Source organism: Silene latifolia, chromosome 11 (genome assembly GCF_048544455.1).
Source record: "Silene latifolia isolate original U9 population chromosome 11, ASM4854445v1, whole genome shotgun sequence".
Taxonomy (NCBI): Eukaryota; Viridiplantae; Streptophyta; class Magnoliopsida; order Caryophyllales; family Caryophyllaceae; genus Silene; species Silene latifolia.
The window spans coordinates 15,267,979-15,283,881 of NC_133536.1; the positions used below are offsets into that span (position 1 = coordinate 15,267,979).

General features: G+C 36.7%; 1 protein-coding gene across 1 annotated transcript; it reads right to left on the bottom strand.

The window, feature by feature from the left end:
• Positions 1 to 1,527: 1,527 nt before the first annotated feature.
• On the bottom strand, positions 1,528 to 15,514 carry LOC141612979 (uncharacterized). The gene is made up of 4 exons (XM_074431724.1): positions 11,186 to 15,514; positions 10,846 to 11,063; positions 2,467 to 6,014; positions 1,528 to 2,360 (listed from the first exon to the last, which is right to left on the bottom strand). Exons 1-3 carry the CDS (start codon positions 14,529 to 14,531, stop codon positions 2,622 to 2,624), a joined length of 6,957 nt encoding a protein of 2,318 aa, XP_074287825.1. The 5' UTR covers positions 14,532 to 15,514; the 3' UTR covers positions 1,528 to 2,360; positions 2,467 to 2,621.
• Positions 15,515 to 15,903: the final 389 nt, after the last annotated feature.

Here is a 15,903-nt window from a genome sequence, read left to right on the forward strand (position 1 = left end):
ATCGAGATAGAATTTAGTTAAAGCCCTAGGTTGCATGACGATATAAATATCGTGTTACAAACCAATAGTTTATTTAACTTAAATTCTAATTAATTAATTCCAACCAAATAAATACTCTCTTATTTTTATAAACCATTAAAAATATATTTTCCAAAAATTAACGCATCATTTTTGTCTAGCAATGAAGTTATGTCTATTAGGTCATAACTTCACTAACCTTTAAATCAAACAAAGTAAAACCATTACCGAATGACGACCTATACTATCTAATCTTCGATAGATCTTCAAGACACGAATCGTCTCTTCACAAGTCTCTCATCTTGAGTCTCGTGGTTGTTGTTTGGTCTTGATCTTGCTTGAATACATCGATCAAGTGTATTTGAAGTTGTACCTCCTTGGTCCAAACTTCAAGCTTGCGTCTTGTAATTGTTCCTTTCTAAATAAAGACTTAAGCACACAATTACACGCATATGTTTACATATTAAGTTCACATACAAATCATTACTGTCATTATCAAAACAATTAATTAGGACTAAAGGTCCAACAATCTCTAACTTAATATCTCATAATATAATACTCCCTTCGTTCCAATCATTTGTTTACCTTCGATTAAAATACCTCTCACAAAAATAAGAATCGTAGGGAAGACAATAAACAGGTTGGAAATAACTCCTTTACTTCTCCCAAGCTCTCCGATCTCTCCTCGCTCACTATTTCTATCTCTGAAAGAAACTGAGTGTATTTGATTGGCATTGATTTCAGCCACTCCAAGTTGTTAATTTCCAGCTTCTTAGATTTGGGATATGACAGTGACGACGGCTGATGGTGAGTTGTGCTCCTTAAATCTCTCCTGGAATCATATATTACGAGATGTTCGAGTTGCGGACATAAAGGAACAAACATCATCTTTTCACAATATTTTATACTGAGATTCTTTAGAAGAGGAAAACAGGGAGATGAAACCCACTCTACATGTGCTTCTCCGCTGCTCCCACCGTCATTAGGGTTGATTACACGCGACCCTGATTCTAAATATTTTTTGGTGTAAATCGGGCGTCCACCGTCGACAACAGTGTATAATCCCCTCGCCGCGGGGTTCGATCCCTGCCCATGGGAATGGAACAAACTCTTTGGCCAGCCGTTTACCTCTTCGTGAGAGCACCCGCGGAGAGGGGACGACACCGCGGTTTACACCAAAAAAACAAATATAAATAGACCCAAACAATTTCGTAAAAGCTTAGGCCAACCCACATCAATTATTTAGCTCATTTTTGTTTACAAATTTCGTAAATAAATTTAGATTTAAGAATAATAATTTCTGTTTACAAATTTCAAATCAAGTATTTAACATAAAAAAAAATTGATGCCATACACTACCTCAGCCCTCAGGTCATTCGAAAAAACATTCCATAGGTTGAGGAGCAGAGTTAGAAACTTACAAATGAGACTTTGGGTTAGCAAATTTTTCTCTTGTTATTTTCGAGTCATGGTAAGGTCACATATTTAAGGATTTTTGGCTAGCGAAAATTGATAATTGGTAGCACGTGCTATTAGCTAGTTCCGCCTCTGTTTAAGTCATTCAAAAAGCTCTTAAGCTAAGTTAAAGATAAACTTTGATGGCTAAAGAATTTTGTCACCATAAGAAATCACAAGTACATTTCGTGTTCGCAAAATGGTCATATAAGACACTTTCCTCATGCCACACCTGATACTTCCAGCGGCGTCATAATAACATAAGGTTGGAATGAGTGAATGACGACCACAGTTCAACCTCCATCAATCCCTGAGATAAAAACCAATAAAGCGTAGGGGCAAACAACAGTACTGTCACCGAGCTTCGAAGGTTCAACTAGCTTTGCTTTCTTGGACTGTGTGTCTTTGCATCAGAATCGAGTCTTTATGTACCAGCATCAGCCTAAAAGCAGAGCACACAGCAACTTCCAGTATAAAAAAAAATGTCGGCTACAGGAACAAATGAAAATAATTATTTGAATGCATGCAATATTCCATTGTCTGGTTTCTCATCCTCCAAGTCCTCATCGCCATCCTCAGCATCATTGTCGCCTGTTGCTAACATGAAAAGCTATGAAAACATCAATAGCAGCCATTCATGTTCATAACATGAAAAGCTATACATGTAACCTCATCAGATCCTCAATTCCTCATCGTTGTCATATTTCTCTTCAGTTTTCGGCTTGTTCTTCCCCATTGCCTTTACAGCAGAAGGCTTAACAACTAGAGCACAAACACTTTTAAGATGATACCAAAACTTACAAAAAGGCACAAAACGAGTACTCAAGCACAGTAACTACCGTTCTTAGCAATTGGAATATCATCATCCTCATCATCATCAGAAGAATCTGAAAAATACACGGTACAGACTTTTTGTTAGGTCCAATGTCTTCTAGAATTTAGCAATGTAACTATGATATATATTATAGAAAATTACATCATGAAACAGCTTACCAGAATCAAACACTCTAAACAGAAGCAGAAAAAAAGTGAGTCAAGGGAGCCTACTAACTTAGGCGTGAGCAGAAACTAACGATTCGACAACATTTACATGAAAAATAATGATATTCCTGTTTAAATTGTTCAAGGAAAAAATTAATGATATTCCTCTAACGCACTACAAGTTCTGCGATGTGTTGGATGAGGGGCCAGTCCTCCCCATTTGGTGGTTGGCATCTTTCCTTGACCCTCTCGGAACACCACAGAAGCTCAAGTGTTTGGAGAGAAGTGAGTTTGGGCATCCATTTCGGCAGAGATTTCAGTTTGTGCCAATACCAAATGGTAAGAGATCGGAGGGAAGTGCAGTACTGCATCTCCTCTGGCAATTCCTCCATCTCTTCAAATTCAATCAAAACCAAGGATTGAAGGGTAGCAGCAAGGTTATGCCACGACATCTCACCAAACACCACTTTTGGACACTCATCTATACGCAAATACTCCAAGGCAGAAAGATGCTCCAACCATCCTCCCACGCTCTTAAGTTGAGGGCAACGTTCGATGGTTAGGGATTGTAGGGAAGAAGTTAAACAGGTCGGAAACTCCTCCATTCCTCCCAAACTCTCCATTCTCTCCTCACCCACTATAACTAACTTTACAACAAACTGAGAGTACTCGATTGGCATTGATTTCAGCCACTCCAAGTTGTTGATTTTCAGTGTCTTCACTTTTGGCGGCTGCAGACGAGGCAACACCAGCATTCTCTTGGAATCATAAATTCTCAGATATTCGAGTCGCGGAGATGAAGGAACAAACATCATTTTTTCGCATTGTGCTATGGTGAGATCCTCAAGTAGAGGAAAACATGGAGATGATACCCATGCTAGATGTGCTTCTTCTCGGATACTCCCACCTTCATCAGGGTTGACCACATGCGCCCTTGATTCTGATGTCCACCACCACCCTTTTAACTGAGGCAACTCAGAAATATAGAGGTTTTTGAGGCTGGCAAAAAAGGACGATCCTTCACCCAGGACAAGTGTTTCCGAGTCAGCATCCACCACATACTCCACATTCAACAAATTTGAAATAGTTAGCGTTTTAAGGTGGGACAGTTTCCCAATTTGCCAAGGCAGATATAACAGGTTACTGCAATCTTGGATCTTCAAAGTGACAAGATTGGGGAGATCAAATGACGCGGAGTTATCTCCTCTCCCCGGCCATCTCGGTATCGTCTCACCATGGTACCCCCTCACCTCCAATCTCTTGACATCATGATGAGGCTGCATCTCTTCCAGCAATGCTTTCTCGGACTCCTTGCTTCCATACTCCTCTCCACATCTAAAGTTGATAAAAATCGTCTGTAGATGTTCCTTACTCCTTAAATAGGCTCCCCCGCCATGTTCTTCCTTCACAAATTTTGCATCTTTCAGTACTGCTATTTCAATTGTTAAACTCCCTTTTAATTTATTAAGGTGTTGTAAGTCTTCCAACCCATTAAAACATTGCTTTGAAGTTGAACTTGGTCCCGCACCCACAACAAATTGGCAAAGTGTGCGCAGAGAGGTCAACATACTCATGTTTGCTGGCATACGACTGAGTGCATGACATCCAGCTACATTTAAGGTGCTTAGATCAACTAGCTTGTTCACATCATCTGGCAATTCTTGTAAGCTAATGCAAGAGCACAAAAGTAATGTCTGTAGATTAACTAGCTTTGTTAATGATTTGGGAAGAACTTTTATATGGAGACAAGATGAGAGATCTAAACTCCTCAAATGCAACAGATGACCGACTGATTCTGATAAACTTTTTGCCACTGTATAACTCAAATCTAATGATCTCAAGCATGTCCATTTCAATAGTGATTTACTTGCTAGTAATTCGTCCATTTTACAATCCCTGAAATGATGCTTTATTTGAAAGCACGTACGAATATTAGTCTTATTGAAGATCAGCTCTGTACGAGGGTCACTCGCAAAAGACACATGGTGAACTCTTTTACTCACATTAGAAGTGTCAAAATTGAACCTACAAATCTCTTTGCCGGCTACTTTCTCAGCAAAATCATGCAAGAGATCATGTATCTTAAACGAGTAAATCCCCCCGAATTCACCCTTGAGTATATCTTGGAAAAAACACCTTTGAAGCAATATAAGAAAGTATTCCTCGCCCAAATTCTCAAAATTAATGTAGCCTTGGGCCATCCAAAGTTGAATCACCCGTTGCTTACTAATCCTCCAATCCTTTGGGAAGATAGCACAGTACGCAAAACAAGCCTTCAAGGAAGGGTTAAGTTGATCATAACTTAACTTCAATATGCGGGTCATGGTATCATTACTTTCACTAAGACAATCTAACCCTTTGTCGTGAAATGATAACCACTTAGACTTGGATTGACCACGCAGAAGACTTCCTACTACTCTAATAGCCAGGGGGACATTGGTGCACCTTTTAACAATCTCTTTCCCAAGTTTAACCAAATCATCATCTATTTCTGTTGCTTGAAACGCCATCCTTTCAAACAAATCCCATGACTCCATTTCTGACAAACCTTGCAAGTCATGCACTTGATCACCTCCGATCATTTGGGCAGTTGTTTTCGAGCGCGTAGTTACGATTATCCAACTCCCTCTTCCCCCTACCTTCAAAAACCCTTCCAACTTCTGCCAATCATCATAACTTTCAGTCCACACATCATCTAACACGAGCAAGTATTTTTTCCCTCCTAGTTGCTGCTTAACTTCATGTTGTATCCCCTCCAAAGACGTTTTATCATTAATGAACGGTCCTTCCACAACCTTCCCTAAAAACCCTTTCAAGTTCCACTGATCTTGATCCTGATCAGCAATGCAAGTCCACCTCTTGATTTGGAATGCCTCACTGACCCTAGGATCGTTAAACACAAGTTGGGCAAGTGCGGTTTTTCCCAAACCTCCCATCCCCACAATGGCAAGCAAAGAAACATTTGGATGATCAACATTATGAGAACCCAACAAGACACCTATAATCTTCTCCACATCTTCCTCCCTCCCAATGATTTTATCACACATAAAAGAAGAAGTCTCCTCCTTCGTAAATTTGATAGGCTTAAAGTCAACTTTAAAACTAAACTTATCACTCTTAGAGGCAATTTTGTTCAACTTGTCATTAACCGTTTTGACTTTACTAGAGAGGTTGTGTGTAAGATGCTTAAACCGAGAAAAAAAGGATTTCACCTTGTTGCGTCTGAGCTGCTTCTGCTTGGCAAGGGTGAGGAACTCATCTAATACATCATCGGCGTCGTAAACAGCATCTTTGAGCTCTTGAATGTAAATCTTCTCCTGGGAGTTAAGAGAGTCCTGCTTGGCATCAGCATCCTCAAGAACAGCTCTGACGGTTTCGACTGTATTTAGGAGGTCATCAAGCTCGGATTTGCAGTGAGAAAAGGAGCAGACTGAGTGCATCTGAAGCAAAGTTTGAATAGCAGCAAGGATAACTTGCACTACGGACAACGTATTTGATAGCTCCATCACTGATTTGTTTGTAAATGCACCAGTATAAACTGTAGATCTGAAATAAGTGGTCTACAAGGTTACAATAAATGAATTGCTTTCTTCATTTCACACCCACAAATTACAGCTGTCGCAAATAAATGGTCCCACCGTCTTGGTATTCATTTAGTTAACTAAAAAATGATTGGGACGAAGGAGTAATAGACTAAAAAATAACAGCTCGTCTCACTTACGATGCCCGTGAAAAAGTTGAAAAGTGGTCTGAGACCTGTTACTACAATTACAAAATGACAATTGGCCACTTTTTATAATAAAATGATTGGGTTTTTTGATAATTGCTACCACAAGTAAATCACTCTTTGAGAACTGCTACCAAGGTAAAAAAAGTTTGAAAACTGCTACCATAATTTTTGATTCGGTTAAAAATAAGTACCAATTAGCACCGAAGCCCAATTTTTGACTTGAAAAGACAAAAATACCCCTTCTTTAACCTTCCCCCTTTCTTACCCAGTCATAAAACACAAGTTTCAACCTAACTATTCAATTTCATCACTAATACTCTATCAAATTCCTTCATCCAAGATAAAATCCACTTGTCATTCTCTTAATTATTTGAAGATTTCACCTACAATACCCAAATTAATTCATCTACCCATCTTTGAATCCCCATCCCTTTGTTTACCCACCCAACTAAAAACCAATCAACTTACCTTTTTTCAATTAATTTGGGGAAATCCAAATCTAACCTGATTAAGCTTCACAAATTTGACAAATATCATATTATATACCCAGATTAGTAATTGTATTTTTCAGTCGCTCCATTTATTTTTCTTCATCATATCCCATTGGAGTACCTTCTTCTCCAACATCAACTAAGTAATTATATTTTTTTGCCACTCTATTTGTTCTTCATCATACCAACTAAATTAACTACAACCATATTTAGTTGCCTTGTAATTTCTCTCTGAACATGAATCCTTCAACATAGCTACAAAGATCCGAAAAGACCCAATTTTTTGACGAATAAGACATGAATGGTAACCCTAATTTGAAAACATTAAAAGTTATCACAAATTGAAGTGAAAGGATAAGAACTTATCCCATGAAATAGATTAAAGGAGAGAAAATGAGAATAGATTAAATGAGATAGAAGAAACAAAGATGAAGATAGAAGAAAGATTAATGGAGTAGAAGATATATCTAAAAGAAGAATTGTAACGAGGAAGGAAGGGGCAAAATAGGAATAGGAAATATGACTTAATCTAAGGATTGAATGAATGGCTGAGATTCATTTATTTTGCCTCGTTTAACGAATTGATACTGATTTTTAACCGACCCAAGGATTATGGTAGCAGTTTTCAAACTTCTTTTTATCTTGGTAGCAGTTCTTAAAAACTGGTTTACTTGTGATAGCAGTTATCAAAAAACCCTAAAATGATTACATTTATCTCGCTGTAATTTCCAACCGTTACAAATGCAGATCTCTAAAAAATAAAGAAACTTACGACCTCATAGTGACAGAGTGACTTCGTATAATGCATTCAAAATAATCCAACAGTAAAAAATTTAGAAAATCTTTAACCAAAATAAAAATTAGATAAGGATACATTTTTTACCTCAGTAGTTAAAATCTTGACTTGAAATTAATTGGATTGACTTCGTCTTCATCAACGTTTTTCTTGGTGTTGTTATAACACCACGGGGACAATGTGTTGCGCCACTGGATTTATTACGGTATGACTGACTAGTAAGTCTTCCTTGTATCCGTCACAAACTTGTGATGGGTCCAAATATTACCCACTTGGATAAATAAGATAAAAGTAAGAGTGCCTAGGAAATCACAAATGACTTGTTTTTATCTACTCAGGTAGATTTTATTTGACCCGTCACAAGCTTGTGACGGTATCGCTCTTCACAAATGAGCTGACAAATTACCCCCTATCTTTCTTTCACTCGATCTGCCTTTATCAGCTAGTTGTCTAGCCCATCCTTTGGTGAGTGATGTGTTTCACTTTGAGAGCTTTCAATTTCTTCCTTTGGAGATTTAAATTACCTGGGTCAAACTAATTGGGATTTTGTGCGGAGATGAAATAGTTTTAACATAAACTAGTTTTAAACCCGTGCAAAAAATGCACGGGTCGTAATAACAGGTGTTATTATTGATACATGATCATATAAATGAGTGTTATTAAATGTGCAATGCCATAACATTATGAATAAGTCCATAATTCAAGATTTGACGTAATATAATTTCATAATTTCAGTAGCGCTCTTCATTCTGATGACATAATACGGTTTTTCATCATTAACGTAACTAACCTACATATAACGTACGTATAATTAAAGAAAAAACAGTTTTCATCTACGACAATGGTTTTCATCATTAATGTAATTAAAATAATCGATTCAATTTATCAGTCGCTGCTTCGAACCACTATCACGAGGATATCACCCTGGTTGGGGCTCGGGGACAATGCACGTAAGTTGTATATGTGAGTAGTATTTTTTTCAAAATGTGCTTTCCAAAGCATGAGAGTCTAATATCTCCCTGGCTCACTACCACCGTCACCTCCATCATCTCTCCAACTCCCCTCAAATATTAAATAAAAATGAAAATCCTACCACTCTCAATTTCATCTTATACCCTCATTCTCACTTGGATGCCTCTCTCTAATCCCTTCAAGTTCCGATTGAAAAATCTCTCACATCAAATCTGCCCTCAAAATTTACTTCACACCTCATATAACGACATTTGCAGTCAATTATCGAAATTATATGTATGATACAAAAAGATCGATCTTTATTTATTTTCGACTATTGATTTCTTTAAAATTTATTTCTTTTTCTTCCATGCAATATTGTTATTTTTTTTTTTTTTACAGTATTTCACTCTTTTTCCTTTTTTGTTTTGTTTTTTTTCACTATTCTTCAATTATTATGAATAATTATGATGTCTTTCAGACCTTTTTAAAAAAATTATTTAAATATTGTTGTCTTTAATTATTTCTGTTTTTTAAGTATTTTTTCATATGCTCATATCATGCAAATTTAAAGGATTTGACTTTTAACATTAAAGCTAATTAAAGTGAATAATCGGAAGAACTTCATGTAAGTATGATACGAAACTTATATTTCCTCCTTTTTATATTTCTTTGCATTTATTTTAAAGTTTATATATTTTTCGATTTGGAACGGGAACTTTTTCAAATCTATTTTGTATTATACTGGTTATGTTATATTTAGTTCTTTTTATATTTGCTTTCATTTATTTTAAAGTTTATATATTTTCGATTTAAAAATAAAAAAACTCTCTTACGGAGTAATCTACTTTCTACGATTTCTTTTTTGATCTACCTCTACTATATTGTTTATGTACGAAAATTTTTAAAAATGACATATCAATATATTTTGTTGTTAAAATGTTAAGAACTAACATACTCTGTATTTGTGATGTTGGAATATAATAGTCATACTGATTTTTTTTATTTACACAATGAATTTAACTACTAATTCCGGATGATTAATCAATATGCATTGTTCACATTTTATTTGTTCAGGTTAGAAGTAGGAAGACGATTATTTGAAAATTTTATAAATTTTTCGTAATTGTAATTTATTAATGTGTGATTGTATAATGTATGATTTTGTGTAAATGTAATCCTAACTAAATAAGATTAAGATGGTAAAGAAGAGTGTAATTAATTATGTAGAGATCATGGCGGTCCCCACGTCATAAAAAAAAGAAAAAAGAAAATTTGTAACAACCAATAGGAATCCTTTAAAGAACTCATCTTTTATACTATGTAGATTCTCATTTTAGACCGATACCATATTTTGGCAAAGAACCTAAAATTAGAACCCAAATTGTTATTTCAGACTCATGGTATCACCTGAAATTAAGACAAATAAAATGTGACAATGTTACGATAAAATGTGAACATTTCTTGATAATTTTTACTATCAATTTATTGTTATAAAGTGACATATATAGTTATAAATTTTTATAGTTATAGTCATTTTTTATTATAAAATGTTCACATTTTTCTCATCTCAAGTTAAAACCGTCTTAAAGAAGATTAACTGGATTCGAAAAGGGAAACACAAAATTTGATAGGATTTGTTGTAAACTTGAATTTGTTGATTCAAATTAATTCGATTTGAAATGCTCTAAATTATACTTTGTTTTTCATTTATTTACTTTTACTTTTGAAACGTTATTTATTAATCATTTACAGAGTACATTTTTGTGTGTCAAATGAGGCGCAACTGCGCAAGGCATGTACAGTATATCGGGTCCTTCGGGTAGGAGAAGGGAAGACCTTGAACCCTAACCTATTGCCTCAATATCTCTTATCTTACCATCAGCAAAGATCTCTTCGGTCATTTACATGAAAATAACACAATTCGAGTAAAATAGAGATAAACCCTGCACCAATCCGCGACAACTTCAGTCGGAAAGTGTATAACATCATAATCCATGACAACTTCAGCCGGAAAGACGGAAAAACAAAGATATCTCGGCCATTTTTGACATAATCACCACAAAGAGATCTCAACGGTATGTAGGAAAACATCCATTTATGTCCCATTGGAAATTCAGCACTTTAAACTTGTATCACAAACCACAATTCAGTAATTACTAATTACTCTATTCAGGACTTCAGGTAGCTAGCCACTATCAGGTATCGTTTCATCAATCCGTCAATCGCTATAATGTCTATGTTGTAGGAATATGTGTTAGACGGTTTTATAAAAAAACATTAGCTCTTTCGTAAAATGGTTGTATCAGACACTCCTAGATTAGTCATAGTAACATAAAGTTGGAATCACCACAGTTCAACCTCCACCAATCCGTGAGAATTTGAGATGAAAAACAAAGATCTGCCATTGTGTCTTTTCTTGCCAACATTAGCCTTAAAACAGCAGAGATGACAATTTTCAACATTAGCCAAAAAAACAGCAGAGACGCAATTGGAACATCGTCCTCCTCTTCCTCATAAAAAGAATTTGAAACAATACACCATACAAACTTTTTCTTAGGTCCGGTGTCTTCTAGCAATGTGCCAACGGCATATTTATGATAGAAATTTACATCATTAAACAGCTTACCAGATTCAGACACTGTAAATAGGATGAAGAAGAATGTGAATATATGAATCATATGATAGAGGATTACGTGACTGAGTATCAACTACTGCTATCATTGTATTTACCAGCTAATATCTCTCAACTTAATATCTAGCTCACGGAAAGATATGAGATGTGTTGGATGAGGGGCCAGTCCTCCCCATTCGGTTGTTGGCATCTTTCCTTGAGCCCCTGGCAATTAAACACAAGCTCAAGTTCCTGGAGAGAAGTGAGTTTGGGCATCCATTTCGGCAGGAATTTCAGTTTGGGGCAATACCAAATGCGAAGAGATCGGAGGGAAATGCAGTACTGCATCTCCTCTGGCAATTCTTCCATCTCTTCCAATCCCCTCAAAAACAAGGATTGAAGGCTGTCAGCAAGGTTATGCCATGACATCCCACCCAACACCACATTTGGACACTCATCTATACGCAAATACTCCAAGGCAGAAAGATGCTCCAACCATCCTCCCACGCTCTTAAGTTTAGGACAATATGCGAGGTGTAGGATCCGCAGGGAAGACAATAAATAGGCCGGAAACAGCTCCTTTACTTCTCCCAAGCTCTCCGATCTCTCCTCGCTCACTATTTCTATCTCTGAAAGAAACTGAGTGTATTTGATTGGCATTGATTTCAGCCACTCCAACTTGTTGATTACCAATGCCTTCAATTTGGGATATGAGAACGGCGGTTGATGACGAGGTGTGCATCTCATAACACTTGTGGAATCATATATTACGAGACGCTCAAGTTGCGGACATAAAGGAACAAACATCATCTTGTCGCAATATTTTATACTGAGCTTCTTTAGTAGAGGAAAACAGGGAGATGATACCCACTCTACATCTGCTTCTCGGCTAATCCTACTGTCATTGAGATTGACCATGTGCGTCTCTGACTCCGATCTCCGCCACCACCCTTTTAACTTAGGCAAGTTAGAAATATGGAGCTTTTCAAGACTGGCAAAGAAGGATGATTCTTCAACCGAGACAAGTTTTTCATAGTCCTCATCCACAATATACTCCACATTCAACAAATTTGAAATGCTTAGTGTTTTAAGGTGGGGAAGATTCCCAATTTGCCCAGGAAGAAAGAGCAACTCACTGCAATATTCGATCTTCAGACAGATAAGATTTGGCAAATCAAACAACATAGTATCTTCCCTCCCTGGCCATCTCGGTATTCTCTCACCATGATACCCCTCCAACCCCAATGATTTGACAGTCCGATGAGGCTGCATCTCTTCCAGCAATGCTTGCTCAGACTCCATGCTTCCATACTCCTCCCCGCGTCTAAAGTTAATAACAATCTTCTCTAGGTGTTCCTTACTCCTTAAATAGCCTCCCCCGCCTTGTTCTTCCTTCACAAATTTTGCATTTTTAAGAACTGCTATTTGAATACTCAAACTGCCTTTTAATTTGTTCAGGTGCTTTAGGTCTTTCAACCCATTAAAACATTGCTTTGAAGTTGAACTTGCTCGATAACCTATCACAAATTGGCATAGAGTTTGCAGACTGGTCAACATACCTATGCCTGCCGGCATACAACTCAACACATTACAGTCACCTACGTTTAAGGTGCTTAGTTCAACTAACTTGCTCACATCATCAGGCACTTGTTTTAAACTCTTGCATTTATGTAAATCTAAAGTTTGTAGATTAACTAGCTTTGTTATTGATTTGGGAAGAGCTTTTAGATTGCTACTAGATGAGAGGTCTAAACTCCTTAGATGCAACAACTGACCTATTGATTCTGGTAAACTTGCGGCATCTAAACGACTCAAATCTAAAGACCTTAAGCATGTCCATTTCTGTATTGATTTACTTGCAAATAATTGGTCCACTCTCCTCTTCTCCCAAAAATCCGTAATAAAAAGGCACGTACGAATACGAGTATTATTGAAGATACGTTGTGCATAAGACTGACCCACAAGAGAGAGATGACGAACTCTTTTACCCGCATTAGAAGTATCAATATTGAACCTACAAATTTCTTCGCCCGCTACTTTTTCAGCAATATCATGCAAAAGATCATGTATCTTAAACGAATAAATCCCCCCGAATTCATCGTCGCGTATATCTTGGAAAAAACACCTTTGAAGCAATATAAGAAAGTATTCCTCGCCCAAATTCTCTGAGTTAATGTAGCCTTGTGCCATCCAAAGCTTAATCAACATTTGCTTACTTATCTTCCAATCCTTGGGAAAGATAGAACAGTACGCAAAACAAGCTTTCAAGGAAGGGTTAAGTTGATCGTAACTTAGCTTCAATATGCAGGTCATTGTATCATTATTTTCACCAAGAGAGTCTAAGCCTTTGTCGTGAAATGACAGCCACTTAGACTTGGATTGACCACGGAGAAGACTTCCTACTACTCTAATAGCAAGAGGAACATTGGTGCACTTTTTAACAATCCTTTTGCCGAGTCTAACTAATTCATCATCTCTTTCTTCTGCTTGAAATGCCATCCTTTCAAACAAATGCCATGACTCTGGTTCGGACAAACCTTGCAACACATGCACTTGATCACCTCCAATCATTTGGGCAGTTGTTTTTGAGCGCGTAGTTACAATTATCCAACTCCCTCTTCCCCCTACCTTCAAATACCCTTGGAACTTCTGCCAATCATCATAACTTTCAGTCCACACATCATCTAACACAAGCAAGTATTTTTTCCCTCCAAGTTGCTGCTTAACTTCATGTTGTATCCCCTCCAAAGAGGTTTTATCATTAATGGATGATCCTTCTACAACCTTCCCTAAAAACCCTTTCAAGCTCCACTGATCTTGATCAGCAATGCAAGTCCACCTCTTCAGTTGGAATGCCTCACTGATCCTAGGATCGTTATACACAAGTTGGGCAAGAGCGGTTTTTCCCAAACCTCCCATGCCCACAATGGCAAGTAAAGAAACAGGTAGATCAGAACCCAATAACACACTTACAATCTTTTCCACGTCTTCCTCTCTCCCGATGATTTGATCACATATAAAAGAAGAAGTCTCCTCTTTTATAAATTTCAGAGGCTTACAGTCAATCTTAAAACTAAACTGATCACTTTTAGAGGCAATTTTGTTCAATTTGTCGTTAACCCTTTTTACTTTACTAGAGAGATTGTGTGTAAGATGCTTAAATCGAGAAAAAAATGATTTAACCTTTTCAGAGAATTTATCAGCATGGTCCATGAGTTGTTTCTGCTTGGCAAGGGTTAGGAACTCGTCTAACACATCGTCAGCATCGTAAACAGCATCTTTGAGCTCTTGGACGTAATGCTTCTCCTGGGAGTTAAGCGAGTCCTGCTTAGCATCAGCATCCTCAAGAACAGCTCTGACGGTTTCGATGGTGTTATGGAGGTCATCAAGCTCGGATTTGCAGTTAAAAATGGAGCCCTCTGAGTGCATCAGACCCAATGTTTGGATAGCAGTAAGTATGGTTTGAACTAAAGACAATGTTGTTGAAAGATCCATTATGGTGGGAATTGAATTCAATTTCTGAATTTTGTTTGTAAATGGAAGATTATTATTACTCCGTATATAAAAGGATATGAGATGAATAAAAAAAATGAAGTAATTGTATTTGTACTCCGTAATTGTCGAGTACTACAAAATTCCAACAACTTGCTACTTGAATGCTCTGAGTAGAAAATTCCTACAACTTGCTTTTTGGGTCCCCACACATTATTGAGGGTGCCGATAATGAAGATACGAAGTACTCTTATCTGATAAGTGGCCAACAAATAAAGGAGTCCAATTATTTGAGTCCACAGTTCATTTAGACCACACAAGCTTGCATTTTGAGTCCCAAGTAAAATGCGAATGAGGGACGAAATTTCCATCAATTTACAACTTGCAACAACATGATTATTGATTGACACATAAACTCATTATAGACGGCACATATCCGTCTATAACTAAAGACGGGTCAAATACAATACCACATTCCTAATAGGACAAGCAAGAAGTGGGGTGGTGGGGCCAAAAATGTTACTTTCAAGTTATTTGACCCGTCTTTAGCTATAGACGGATGGATATATCCGTCTATAACAAGACTGGCTGATTAATTGATAGTCTACAAAATTCCTCCTTTCATTTCCAAACTTGTTCACATCGTGTAAATGCGATTTTATAATACACAAATTCTCATTATAGACGGACATTATCCGTCTATACTTATAGACGGATAGTGTCCCTCTCACAAATAAAAGTGGGTAGTGCAAGTAGATGGGATATGGATACCCCACTTGCACTACCCACTTTTATTTGTGAGAGGGACACTATCCGTCTATAAATATAGACGGATAGTGTCCGTTTATAATAAGATGTTTATAATAAGGTACTCTGTATCAAGTAAAGACATCTATACAACTATTCCAGTACTGCGATAACAGAAATGAGATAAAACCGTAAAACGAAATGAGAAGGACAAAATAGTAAAAAAAAAAAAAAAAAAAAAAAAGCCAAATAGAATGACAGAATTGTTTAGGCAAAACAACAAAATTAGATAAGAGTAAGAGAATTACCTTAGTAATTAAAAACTTGACTTGCTTTGGTGAGTGATGTGTTGCTGTCAAGAGCTTTGAATGTCTTCTTTTTGGAGATTTAATTACCTGGATAAAATTAACTTAAGGTTAACTTGAATTTGTTGGATAAAATTTGACCCGATTTGAAATATGATCCAATTCGAGATCATCAGATTAAGAAATGACCCAAATATACTTAATAATTATAATTCTTTTGTTTCCTATCTATTTACATTTACTATTAATTTGAAACGATATTGATTTATCATTGAATTTCAGAATGTCATTTAAAAAAGACAATAGTGAAAGACATGAAGTGA

Bases quoted from the DNA above. Each gene is read 5' to 3' on its own strand.
- LOC141612979 (XM_074431724.1), bottom strand. From the start codon at position 14,531: ATGGATCTTTCAACAACATTGTCTTTAGTTCAAACCATACTTACTGCT. The intron at 11,064-11,185 runs GCTAGATATTAA...TCCTATTTACAG, and splicing joins CATCTCATATCTTTCCGTGA to TGTCTGAATCTGGTAAGCTG. The intron at 6,015-10,845 runs GCAAGAAAAGAC...GTAACCTTGTAG, and splicing joins CTGTTTTAAGGCTAATGTTG to ACCACTTATTTCAGATCTAC.